General features: G+C 34.4%; 1 protein-coding gene across 1 annotated transcript in view; it reads right to left on the bottom strand.

The window, feature by feature from the left end:
- LOC150098243 (BOS complex subunit ncln) overlaps nt 1-14806 on the bottom strand; it is a 351007-nt gene that overhangs the window by 256954 nt on the left and 79247 nt on the right. Inside the window, exon 4 of the mRNA XM_090406188.1 lies at nt 6218-6312. Coding sequence (XP_090262314.1) covers nt 6218-6312 — 95 coding nt within the window. The remainder of the gene's footprint in view (nt 1-6217; nt 6313-14806) is intronic.

Below are 14806 nucleotides of genomic sequence, written 5' to 3'. Positions count from 1 at the left end.
CCAGGAACATTTTTCTCTTTTGTGACTTTTCTCCCTTTACGGTAATTAAGCCTAACGCGAAACAGACAGCAAAGGCAGGTTATTAAAACGTGCATATGATTGGTGCGGTATTAACAAAAGATCGCGCAACCGAAAGATAAAAGCATAGCTGACAATTGAGTTGAAATGCTAACTCTCTTCAACCGAATTCCATATGTGAAACTGCCATAACATTCATTATATATATGTATTACTTAGTCTTAACATTTTTACAAATTTTAACACGTTCGGTTGAATTTTATTGCTGCCTTGGGAACTCGAACTTGTGCACATCTAATTAATAACAATAGTTTTTAGTTAGACTGTGTTTGTCCATGCAACATATGGTTTTGTTTCAGTCTATACAGCATAGTTTCTGTATGAGGGGACATGTGATTCATTAATTAGTGTGTTTTTATCCCAGTTGTCTCTAATTGCACTATTTGTCGAGAAGTATATTACACAGACTGCTCATACCTTATTCACTGGCATAATAAAAGTACTTGTTTTTATTGCCTCTGCAGTATAGTGACCATTAAGGAGGGTGTGTTGTTTACCACTGCAAGCGAGTTACTATCTCCCCACATGAACTTGTTTAAGCTTTTTTTCATGTGTGAAGTATATGCGAAACTTTTATTGGTAACAGAAAACTAGCTCGGATGACAGTGATAATATAAAACGAGTTTTGATATGTATATAAAGTCAATATCAACAGTACCTGATTACAAACGCGTGATGAAAGGGCAGGAAGATTTGGAGCTTCCCTGGAGAGCATTCGAAGTAAATACAATTAACCACTGCTTTGAAATGAAACATATGAATAAGCAATATTTACTAATATTCATTAAGCGCCAAATTACGCAGGAAGCAAAGTTTGTGAACCAACACCAATGTGTGCATTTTTCCATTAAAATATAAAAAATAACAAAAAAGAAATAATAAAAGTTAAATATGTTTCTTTTAAAATAAAAAAATCTACTTAGTCTTAAAACATTTTAAATTTGTTTTCATTATTTCACGGCCCCCCTCAACAAAACCTACGGCCCCCAAGGGGGCCGTGGCCCACAGTTTGGGAAGCGCTGGTCTACATTTCACCAAAACATGATATGAACGCAAATTTAAGGAAGCTTGTGAGATCGTTATCAACCACCCCAATCTAAACAATAATGATGGTCTAAAAATCCCATACATATGGAAGGCATATATTCATCCCACGAATCCTTCCTCTCTAAGAACAACTATAAACAGGACTGTAGAAAATCCAGGATTCTAAATCTAAAATAACTTTAATAATAGAAAATAGGATATGACTGTTAAAGAAAAAATCTATAAGAAAGAATGTTTATTCATGTTGTAATTTATAAATAATTTATTTATTTTAATTTAATTTAATTTTTATTTTTTAAATCAAAAATAACAATTATAATAATAGAAATAGGACATCACTGTTACTGGAAGGAAAACCATCTGTAAGCAAGAATGTTTATTCGTGTAATCATAAAGTAAATCTAGCTCGATGTTTTTTTTTTTTTTTCACTAGAGGTCATGCCAGTGAGTAGCATGTGATTATATCATTGTTTCTCTAGCTTACGGTTTGAAATGTAACGCAGCTTGTCTTTGTATATTTATGTATGCTCCAGATGATCTTGATATGAAGATCGAAACGTCGGGATAATAAAAAGAGTTAATTTAACACGGTTGTAGAATCCATAATTTCAAAAATGAATGCTGATCACCGTGTAACACTAAAAGAATGGATGAAATGCGACTACTTTGGTTAGGAACAAATCCTCTGATACTATCACCAGATCCAGCAATCACACACCCTGAGTACCCTCTATTACATGCTGTTAAGTAATTATCTCTTAGTAGATCATAAATTCCATTTCCTTCCTCACATCATCTTTTCTACTTCCAACATATGTCTCAGTAATTGAGGTCCCCCCCCGTAAAACTTATTCAGCCTTAATTCATCATGCTAATGCATGTGATCACGTCTTCTCTAACAGCAACCAATTGCATATTGTATTCCACATCTGTTTTCTTCTACTGATCTCCTATGCTTTTTTTGGATGCAATTCATCTGATATCATTAGCAGTAATTCCCCCCCCTCACACACACACACACTATTCTCTCTTTCCTCCCTGAAAATATTACATCCCTTACATTCTATCTTTTTAAATTTATCATCTTCTCAATGAAGTCTAACTAATGTCTGTAACAGTTGATTGAGATTCACCAACCAATGCCAAAAGCTCCTCTCTTTTATTCTTGATACTTCAGGCATTAGTATACATAAACTATAGTATTACATAGGGCATAACTACCTTCATACCTTGTAATGACTATTCCATTCAAATTTCTTACTTGAGACTACATTCAGCATTTTTTAGTCATTCTCACTGATGCTTGCATACACCTGCATCCTCTCCTCCAAGAGCTCTAGTTTACCTGACTTTGCACACTTGCATATACTCAATGAACAACACTTTCTCCAGACATTAAAATATCTATTCAAGTACAATCCATCAGTCATATATATATATATATATATATATATATATATATATATATATATATATATATATATCCTCTCCATCAAAATCAGTTCATACATCCACAAACTGCATGCCATTCCTCCTGAACAACCGATACTGACTGATTTGCAATCATAGTTCTCCTTCTCAACTTGTCACTATCAAACAACAGGAGATTTACAGTCTTTACTCTCCTACACTTCTAGCAAGCATTCTTTCATATCATACTTTGCACCTTTCAAATCACTCGTACCTGTCAAAACAATCAACTCTTTCACTTTACCTCTCTGCATTCTGATAGCATCATAAATATTCCTTAATATTTGCACCTCAAAAACAAGATTTCATCATATATTAAGCACCTTATTTCACAAAATAATGTCTATACCAAAAATGGCCTCCTTTCTTTTCCTCTTCTGTTGCACCTCTTTTTGATTTCATCCTCTTCTCAACTCTACTTCATTCATTCAAGCTCACATTTTGTACTGTGAAAGACTTCATGCTATGGTATGAATTAAGACTGCAGTTATAGAAAAACTAATCTTAATGATTTTTTTTTTTATTTTAGAAGATGTGGCTGCTTGATAAGATCTGTCTAACCAAAGTCAATACAGATATGTAGAAAAAGCACAGAATAAATCCCTCAAAAAGAAAGAATTGTTTTAGCAACTTTGTATGAAACTGAACATGCCTGTAAGAATTATTTACAACTACTTATAAACCAGTGATACTATGATCTTCGTCAGAAGATTTTAGATAGATTAATTAAAGGATAATTACTGCTTGAAAAAGCACACTTGCCTACTTGCAAAGTATGCAAAATCACTTGAAAAGTTTGACAAAAAAAATGTTTTCATCTAATTCCATAAAACAATTATCAGACAGTAAAAGAATATTCCAACATTAGGTTAATTCTGTGCTTGGCTGTCATTTCAGAGTAAACCTTTTATACAAGATAAACTAAGAAAAATAATTTCATAGATAAGTAAGGTTTTCTATATCGGATTCTACCAGCTTTATCCTTTATATGGTAGTCATTATTGATCTCCGGAAATGAAAATTGAAATTCCGTTCCTTGGAAAATGAACTGGAAATTTTGGATAAATCTGTTTTTTAAAGTGCATAAATTAATTACTAGCATGTGTGAGAGTTGCAGAGAAAAATCAAGTTTAAGAAATACTGTCCCACAATGGACAGAACAGATCATTTCCAAAATTACCTCATAGTTTACACCAAACACAGAATTAACCTGACATTGCAATATTCTTCTACTATTGCTTACAGTTGCAAATGCAACAATGAACTTAAAATACTTGTCTATGTTTTTAACTCCAGCTGTGTTCAAAGACAGATTACTTTATTCTTACAGATGCCTTTTCATCTGTCACTGCTGATATTTGCAAGTTTATTTTGAATTAAAAAGAAGATCGCGTTGGTAATGTGTTGAACTCAAAAATGATTAACATAGATGTGTTAACACAGTTTTTGATTATATATCTTATTTTACATTCAAAATATCTACTTTATATAATTTGTTTTTCATTCTCTACACAAAACTTCGAATCAACTATGCACTTTAAATTAATTACAAACCCATGATAGCCTCAGTTCTAAGTATTAATTTATTAATAATTTAAGTTAGCAATTACAATGACTTTCAGTAGTCAAAACATTATTACACACACCCACAGCACTTCATGGAATACTGTAAAAATAGTCATAATTTATAATTATGAATCTTTTTAGAATAATTGTTTCTCTACATTAGTATTTTATTAGTTTTGGTTTTGTAACCACATATAATCAACACTTATGATGTGCCTGATAAGAAATTGATATTTATGTTAAACTAAAATGTAAAGTACATGAAATTTATTGTATTTACTGGTTATCAGATAGTTGTAATGATTTCAATGGTTCTGTATTGTAATTCATAATTGTTAAGTGTAATATCTGTTGTTTATTGTAAAAACATTCTCTTTTCACTAGTAACTATAATGTATCAACTATCACTTAACTTCTAGCTTGCTGCTTAGTTGAACAGGTGGGCATGCTTACCAAAGAGGTTGATGGGTGATTGACAACTGACAGAGAAAGTGGTTAGCACCTGGATAAGGAAAGAAAACGAGAAGAGATGATGAAAGTTTGAGAACTCAGACCACCGAATTTTGTTTTAGGAAGTTTTTAAGAAAACTTGACAGTTGGAATAAATTAATAGAAGATTCCCAAAAGGGGAATTGGCTTTAATGAAGAGGTTCTAATTTGATAGTGTTTATAAAGTAGTAAAAGAAACTGTTTTTCTATGGTAAAGAATATATAATTTGTGCTTCTTGTATAAAATTGCCTGAGGTGAGAATATTTATACTCCAGTGAAACGGTGAGGATGAATGGAACAGTGTATGGTAAATAGGAAAACACTGCATAGTCCCATTAAAGTTAGGAAGCTTTATGTTTTGAGAAAAGGACTGATAAAGAAATGACTAATGAACATTTATCATTTATAGGAATTTGTTGTTAAAAAACAAAATGTTCAGTCTGGTAGACTGATTCAGCTCGTGAAGCAAACCATTAATAGAATAAGTTAGAGAGAGAGAGAGAATGAATTTATCTTTTAAAGATAAAGAAGATCTCTAAAGTATAGTTTTAATTTAGAAAGCCATGGATCCAAATAGTTTTGTAGTTATTTTTACCATGAGCTACCAGTCCCAAGACTAATGCAACCGATGAATGAATATATATATATACCAGGGGATAGGGGGATCGCCCCCCCTGGCGCCCCGTGTTCTGGACTGGTAGGCCGGTTCTCCTTGCATTCTGATGACTCGACACTCAGGGTAGCTAGTCCCTGAGTGTAGAGTCTTCAAAAGTGAATGTTATGGCAAGTTTTGGGGACTCTGCCCCCAAAACTTGCCATAACATTCACTATAAATTTCTTAGTTTTAACACACTTACAACGGGGGTGGTGTTTTGCCCATTTTGGTTAGCCCGGTAATGAGAAGTTCTGACGGAACTTCTCATTACCGAGCTAACTCACACAAAGTTTCAACACCTCATTGAATTTTGTTGCTGGTTGTTTGCTTCTGCTTTTGTGATGTCTTAATGACACAGAAAATTTTAAAAATTGGATAACAGCTTTTAGTTAGATACTGTGTTTATTAGTGCAACATGGTTTTACTCGAGTCTATACAGCATAATTTTTGTGGGAGGGGACATGTCCATTTTTATCCCAGTTGTCTTTAATTGCACTATTTGAGAAATACATTACACAGACTGCAAATGTCTCTGTACCTTATTCAGTGATATAATAAAACTACTTGTTTTTCTTGCATCTGCAGTATAGTGGCTATTGGGGAAGGCATGTTGTTTACTGTGGAGAGCGAGTTATTCTCGCCCTCACATGAACATGTTTAAACTTTATTTCGTGTGTGAGGTATATGTGAAATTTTTCAATTTCTTTTTTCGTAAAGTAAAACCAGGGGTACGAGTTATACTCGAGTAAATACGGTAAACCCACTCTCATTCCAACAGGATACAGATTCAATTTGGCTGAGTTTTTTTAAAGGCAATAACATTTAAAATCTTAATTAAATGAATTTGTTTAATGAATTTGTTATTGTTCAAATCATTTGTTAAATGAATGAATGAATTTAGATTTGTTTACCTGGATACTAGAAATCTGTATATCAGAAATGGCTTTAGGCTGTGCACCTGAAACAACAAGCTGAAATCCACTGCTTGTAATAGTACCCAATATCTCTAAAATAAAATGAAAAGTTAGTTGAAAAAAATTCAACATTAATTTGTATTTAGTGCAAAACTATTTGATATTTACAAAGATTAAAGGTAATTCATATTAAAATTTTTTTTTAAAATTTTATATTGTCAACTTCATTATTATTATTGACACCTCCAAGGAGTCCGAGCACTCATCGCGGGAGGACACCTACTGTACAACTCTCCGTCACTCAGCCAACATAGCCAGCAACTTTATTAGGCACACACAACATTTGCACACTTAAAAAAGAAAGGATTCATTTGGAATGTTTAATGTTAATCTTTTATGACAAGCATTATATATTAGTTCTGCATGAGAAGTTGCAGAACCTGTGAAAAATCAATACTTGTGTGGGTTAAGAAAGCCTAGATATGCATTAAGAATTTATATATATATAATAATCCTACACAAAAAAGGCTGAGGATCTATAATTCTATTACCCAGGTTGGCTAGGAAGAGAGCAGAAATTTATTTATATTTTTTTTAATGTTTTTAGGTTATAGTTGAAAGAAAAAAAGATGGCAACAACCTGTTTCACCAGACAGCAGTAACAGGAATGAAAGCAGACAATGAGTAGTTATAGTGGCTGGGTTTAGATGGCAGATGAATTTCTTGACCAGTTTGAGACCACTAACCTGTTTGCTGGAAGCCTGAAGTCGCATGAAAAAAGTTCCATGTTTGGTTTTACAAACTTTTAATGTACAATTCACATAAAACCTGCAAATAGGTGGTGACTGCAGTGCAAATGGTTCTAAATTTAAAGGAAGGAGAGACAGAATTATAGATAAAAGCTCACGAATGTCACCCATGGAAGTATCAGCAGAAAAAGCACAGAGCACAATGAGTATTTGTATTAGAGAGAGGAGGGGAATCTGTATTATGAAGTTATAATCAGTTTGATCTATTCTCCAACCACCAGACAGCTGATTCAAATCTGTCTTGAGCACAGATGTTTGTGATTGTCTTTAAGAAAAATATCAATTTCATCACTCTGTCTGGCTGCTCTCTGTCTGAACTGCAACCAAGATTTTTAAGAGAAGACATTTTTGAGATACAATGCCAAGCATGGAGAAATACTTCACTGCTCAGCAGATTTAAGGTATATATAATTGAAGCTGTTGCTCAGAAATAAAAAAAAAAAAAAAAGTATGATCTAAAATAAATTAGGAGGCCCAGAGTTTTTCTTGATGGCAAGAAAGCTATGGATATTATATGTTTATTCCAGGAGAAATAGTTCATTCTGAGAAAGGATATTTCTTCCATAACTGTGCAACAAGATGAAAGTACATACACACATGCCTTCTCTGCTCTGATTGAGTGAGTGCAATAAGATATGATCTGATTTTAGAAGAATGGACTAGGTTGTTTTTCCTCCAATGAAGAATGTTACAGAACCATCATTTGGTTCTGTAACATTCTGTAATTTGTTTTCTTCAGTAATTTGAATGTCTCAATCAGATATCACCCCTCCTCCGGAGGGGTGATATGATTGAGACAATCAAATTACGGAAGGGCTTCTATAAGATTGACCCAGAAGATATTTTTGAAAATAGGACTGGTGGTGGGAGGACTAGGGGGCCATGCATGGAAGCTGGGCAAGAGTGTGGTTGACAAGGGTGTTAGAGCTAGGTTTTTTACTTGGAGAGCGGTCAATGAGTGGAATAAGCTTCAGAGTCTGTTGTGGGTGCTACGACCGTGAATGAGTTCAAGGCAAGGTATGATAGACACTGTGTGAAATGTCGAATAGTTGTTCTCGACATGATGTTAGGGCCTCCCTTGATGAGTCTGTTGACTCCTTGGAGTTGCCCGGAATAATAATAATAATAATAAAAAAAGGTTGGCCACCCCTGCCTTAGATTGATAAACATACATATAAATAGATAGTTTTATTTTTTTAAATCTTATATTTACCTACAGTACATTAGTATATTAGGTGGACTACAGTATTGTATTATTTTTTGAAATATATATTTTTTTTTTTATTTACATACATTTTTTACATAATCCAGAAACCCTCTCTGAAAAGTATGGAACTTCAAGTCACCAATATGTTGGGAAATGATCTCACACTGGGCAATGAAACTCAACTCCCATTTAAAGTTAACGCACGTGCTTCAACATTGGTAGTTGCACATTATAAATAACAAAACTTATAAATTGACCCGGTCCAGGAATAAGCACATGACCATGATATTAGGCAACTGTGGTACTCCACCTGAGCAGAGTGAGATATTTGCCTAATTGGAGAGGTGGCACAAATTTTTCCAGCCCTATATTTGGATAAGTAGTTAAGGGGGGAAAAGGGGGGTGATTCATTATTATGTTTCTGGAACAAATGGAGGTTGTAGTTCAGGAAGTATGAGGTGTTGATTAGCAGATTTTTTTATAGGTTTAGAGTGAAGGAATAATGAAAAATGTGGAAGAGTGATGGTGGTCCATAGAACAATATCTCTGGAATTACCTACAGAAGAAAGCAGCAGAAAAAGAATATCATAAGAAAGTAACTGAAATGAGTCTATTAGAGAAAAGTCATTAAAGTCAACACATGTGCTTCAACATTGGTAGTTGCACATTATAAATAAGTCGCATTAAGAAAACTTAATCATCAGGCATCAAGTTATTGATTCCTGACCTTTTAAATGTAAGAATGGTGCTCTAAGATTGGAGAGCTTTGGAATTTATACAGTAGCAGAAGTACAGTTTAACAGTATCATCTTGAATGGAAAAACCAAGAAAACAACAAAGAGTTAGGGCTAGGAAAGACTAGAGATGCAAATCAGTCCAAGAAGTATATATTTGAGCTTAAGTGCTTGTTGAAGATTATGATTTAATAGAATGAACACAGTACAAGGAATGAATTAAGCATATGTTTAATGCTTAGTTTCCTTATTTTGCCTCTATCACAAAGCCATCAGGGATACCATACAAGAACTGTAACAAAAACAAAACCAAAAGAATAAATGGAAGAGATCAGACTGAAAAGGCAGCACCCTCTAAGGATGCTGGTAGACAGCATTTGCTGTTAAACAGAATCTAAGAAATTCTTTTTCCAATGAAATTATATGAAGAGCTTTACACAACTATATTTACTGAGATCTGGTTGTTTTTTTTTAAAAATCTACTGCTGATTCAAAAATTACGTGAGCTTCTTCTTCTTCTTTGTCTATGATCTCTTATGCTTTTAAGAGTCGAGATTTTGCCAAAGAGATTTCCATGCCGTCCTGTCCAAGGTTTGTTGTTTTGCTACTTTCCAGTTAATTCTCTTCTTTTCCAATTTTTCTTTAATTTCCTTTTGCCAACCCTTCTGGGGTCTGCCTATGTTTCTTTTTCCTATTTTCTGGCTTTCATATACAGTTTTTGCTATTCTTCCTTCTTCCATTCGATTAAGATCGAATTGGGCTTGTGTTATGAATTGATTCAGAGGTGCAACTTGAAGAGGTTGTCTCTTATGGTTTGATTTCTTATTCGGTCTAGTCTTGTTTTTTGTGCCACTTTCCTGAGATATTTCATTTAAATTGTTTGTAGTTTATTTGTGTTTCCTGTTGTTAAACACCAAGTATCACAACTGTATGTTAATGTTGGTAGAAGCACTGAAACACTACCATTTTGGTATTCTAGGTGACTTCTTTCTTATCTAGGAGTGGGCCTTTCATTGCATAGAATAGTTGTTGTTAATTTCTGTGTCTAGTCTAAGCCAACATATATATACTGGCTATTAGATTTAAAACATAACCATAAAATGTATTACTCAGGGACTGTACTAATTAGAAGCCTTTGGATTATGGCCCCACTAACTCCAAGAAAAAAAACATTAAAAAACAATTTATGAAATCTTTGACACCCCCATTCTAAATGGCCCTACGTCATTCTATCAGCTCAAATCTTTAATTCAAAATTTAATTTTAACAGTACTGATATCATGATTAGTATTGACATGACTTCTTTATTCACCAATATCCTCCCACCCACACTACTTAATGTTTGTTTCCTCCATGACGATACTTATTGATCTTTTTAATTCTGCAACAGTACTAATTACATTACTTGAAAGAGCACCATACAAAAAAAAAAGAAAAAAAAAAGGATACAGCAATGGGCCTCGCTCTCCTCCTCAGCCAATTTTCATATAGAACATTCTGAAAAGCATGCTCTTGATACTAACATTATCAAATCTTCTATCTGGTTAAGACACAATGCTACAACAAGTATCCCAGAACCCAGTTCACTACAGAAAAAAAATGTCTTTTTTAGATACCTACATCTTCCAAATAGAATTCTTTCTCAGTTTAAAGAAAACTGTACCTGCATGCATGGATTCATTCACAAATATTCCAACTGTCCTATCCCAAGAACATATCATTTGTCAAAACGGTTGTCAACACAAGCACTAACCTCTGTTCCCTCTAGGTTTCCATCACAACTGAATTTAATGTTTTCATTCTACTATCCAATGACTATAATGTAAAAAAGAAATGTTTCCTGCCCCCACCCCACCTCTCAATAGTGCTTACAGTTATCCTATTGCTTTCTCATATATCCATAGAAAAAATAGCCAGAACTTTAAAGAATTATAATTGCTGCACTGCTTTCAAATCCCATATGAAGCTGGTCACCTTCATTGGCTGTCCTAAAGACGAACTTTGGAACAAAGAGATGAGAGAGTTCATCTTTACACAGATTTCTTTTTTCTTGCAACTTCAGGACAAACTGTAAGAATTGCCAACATCTTGAAGAACATAAATCTATCTTCCACTACAATTATGGTTAGTCAAGTCTAAATGAACATGTCCTGGAAATACTGCACACAATCAAATGGGGAGTAGGGGGAAGAAACTATGCTTCACTGCAGAAAATACAAATATGAAATAATCCTTTGAAATCAGCAGCATATTTAAAAAGAAACAACCAAACTCAATAAATATGGCTGCATGAAATTCCCAAAATCAGAAAAACAGCAAGTCAGACACTTGTCAAAGCTGCCTACCAGATGGATGCTGAATAGAAAGCATCGCTCTCTATTTTAGAGTTCTGGCTTAACATCTTCTGCTTATTATGTATTTATTTAGTTTTCGTGTGTGTTGTTAAAAATTTTATACTGCAATAAAATTATCATCATCATCAAATTCCTGATATACACCCTCAGGAAGTGTGAGGAATCTTATAATAGAACTACATGAAAAGTTACATCATTACTAACTTCCTATTAACAATTTTCTTCTAGATGTGTTATCTGTCAACACTCTAATATTATCATATCTTATATTTTTGTCTTCTAAGGCACTTTTTTACTGTATTAATCCACCCACATCTTGGTCTTCCTTGGGATCTTTTTCCTGCTATCCTGGCAAAGAACACTTGTTTAGCTAATCTTTCCTCTTCCATTTTGTTAAAGTGGCCATACCACTTGAGAGTAGTACTGCTAACAATGGCAAGTTCTTTCCTAATATCCTCATTTCTAATGTGATATTGATGGCATCTGTTTACTCCACTAATCTTTTTCAGAAGTCTTTTTTTTTTTTTACCCAGCTCTCAGTTTCATAAATTAAAACTAGTTTGAACACCATCTTGTATGCAGCTAAGTTTGTGTTCTGATTAATTTCTTTCTTATTCCATATAAATTTATTCAGCTGACTTCCTACCACACCAGCTTTGCTAATTCGCTGTCTACTTCCAAACTTTCTTTAGTGAAGATGAAATTTAATTTTTCATCTTCACTGAAAATTGTGCCTAAATAACCGAAATGTTTTACTCGTTTTGTAGGTTCTGCACTCGGGATCCTATTGATGTTTTCAATATTTTTGCCTATTTTCATGGTCTTTTAAATGCTGATTTTCATATCAAATTTATTACAGCAGTTATTCAATTTGGTCAGAGAATCCTGCAGACCAATCCTTAAGGAGTATAACATCATCTGCATAAAGTAAAGAGCTGAGGTTAACATCTCCAATATTGATATCATGTTTAATACTGCTTTCCTTCATAACGCGATCCATATAGATGATGAATAACAGTGGAAATAATGTACACCCTTGTCACACCTGACTTAACATCAAACTATACTTCAATTCTAACTGCTGATTTACAACTCAAATAGAGACTATGTATTGTCTGATATAATGTTCCATTTATACCATATAACTAGAACATCTTGAACAGTCTGTCATATGCCTTTTCCAAATCTACAAAGAATTAATATAAGTATAGCTGGTGAACGGTCGTGCTATCGGAGAGCTCCTGAGAGATTTGTGTTTTTTGTTGATTTATTGGTGTTTTGGATTCAATTTAATGAACTTAAGTGTTTAATTTTGGTATATTATTAGAGCTTTATTAACGTGGTTAGTGTACTAAAGTGTTTTATAACATAATCTATGTCGGAAGTCGCCGCTAGATGAATTCGTAATGAGTAGTGTTCGTGCAAGCTCCAGATAAGATAAGTATCATTTTCAGTTATCGATACAAATTACTTAATATTGTGTAGTTTTGTTTTATTTGCCTTGCGTATTTTAGTGCGTCTATTTTTGGTGTGTTATAACGTTTAATTTGACAAAACACGTTACAGATAAATATGGCACCTGTGCGTAGGAAAATGGCGGCCAGTAATGAAGGTTCGCCATCGTTATCAAAGAACGTTATCAAAGCATAAAAGAAATGAGTCAGTGTAGTAGCTGTGAAATGTACGCTTTGCGGAGTGCGGTTAGATGATGATAAAGGATTGAATGTGTGTAGAAAATGTAGGGAGAATGCAGAATTGAAGTGTATTTCGGATCGTGAGTGTGATATTTTTGTCAACCTTCAAAATGAAGGAAATAGGGATATGACAAGAAACGGCAAAGTTGTACATGAAAATTGTGAGAGTGTGAATGTAGAAAGTGTGAATGATAGTATAAATGGTTTCTCAGAGAACAAAAAAGATGAGATAGATGCATTGAGTGAGATCGCGTTGTTGAATAGTGCGATAGAAAGAGCAAAACAGCAGCTAGAGTGCATGAACATAAGTAGACTGAATGAACCAACCAATAATAAAAGGTATGACAGGAAAAATAGACGTATGAATGTGAACATGAACAAAATGAAGGATAGAGTGCTGTATGGAGACTCGTTAGTACGAGGTGTGTTAGTAGAGGATTTGACAAAATCGTACCAACCTGGTGCGACCATAAAGGACGTAACTGCGTCTATTAGAGAGCAAAAGGAAAGGGTGAAAGAAATGATTGTTGTGGCAGGTACGAATGATTTGAAAGGAGATAAAATGGAAATGATAGAAGACCTGAATGAATTGTTTGAGGTAGCAAAAGAAAAGAGTGAGAGAGTTAGAATGATTAGTCTTTTGCCACGGTATGACAGTGAAATGTTTAAAAGGAGGGCTATAATTGCAAATGACTTTATGCGTGGGTTATGTATGACGAGTGGTGTGGAATTTGTGGACGTGTGGAGTGAGTTTGATGGGCGAAAGGATCTATATAAGATGGATGGCTTGCATTTGAATGGTTACGGTGTAAGAAGACTTGAGAAAGTGTTGCTGAATGTAGTGGATGTGCAAATTCAGGGAAACTAGATTTGTTAGGGGGGGTGGGTAGAGATACAGTCCTTATGGAGGCAGTTGAATGTAAGAATGAATATAATATGCCAGAGCAAATAAGGACAACAAATCAGAGTGGGATAGTTAATATAAGGCATCAAGATAGGGTTGGGGCTAACGGGGGTCTTAAATTCATGTACACTAATACTAGGAGTATTAGGAACAAGAAGGAAGAGTTTTTGGCCATGGTTGGCACTTCCAGACCACAGGTTATAGGTATTAGTGAAACATGGCTGACTGTAGATGATATAACTAGTGGGATTGAATGTGATGGGTATAGTGTGTTCAGGAATGACAGAGAGAATAAAATGGGGGGAGGAGTATTGTTGATGATAGCTGATGAGCTCCAGCCAAGGAGAATAGAAGTTGAATTGCAGGATAGAGAAAAGAGCACATTTGAGGCCATTTGGTGTGAGATTGTGGCTAGCAGAACTAAATATACAATTGGGTGCTGCTATAGACCAGATGATGGAAAAGATGGTGGTGACAGTATGCACAAGCAAATAGAAGAAATGGGTGGAAGGAGGGTGATTATTATGGGAGATTTCAACTATGGTCGCATTGATTGGAGTGAGGAGAGGACACACGGGAGGAAGGAACTGGATTTTATGCGGTTATTAAGGGATAACTATCTGCGACAGCATGTAATGGAAAATACTAGGGGTCAGAGAGTGCTTGACCTAGTAATTACATCTGAGGATTTGGCTGTAACAAATATGACCACATTGCCACCAATCGGTGAGAGTGATCATAGGGTCTTAACTTGGGAGGTGGCTAAAGGTGTAGAATTTTCAATTAAGACAGGGTACATGTGGAATTATCGGGCAGGAAAGTATGACAAGCTTAGGAGTTTGATTGGTTCAGTGCCATGGCATGTACAACTGCAAGGACTAGAA

Source organism: Typopeltis vanoorti, chromosome 16 (assembly GCF_054136105.1).
Source record: "Typopeltis vanoorti isolate ZY-2024b chromosome 16, IOZ_Tvanoo_1.0, whole genome shotgun sequence".
NCBI lineage: Eukaryota > Metazoa > Arthropoda > Arachnida > Uropygi > Thelyphonidae > Typopeltis > Typopeltis vanoorti.
Note: the sequence above shows the minus strand (reverse complement) of the source record. Positions and strands in the feature narration are given on the sequence as shown.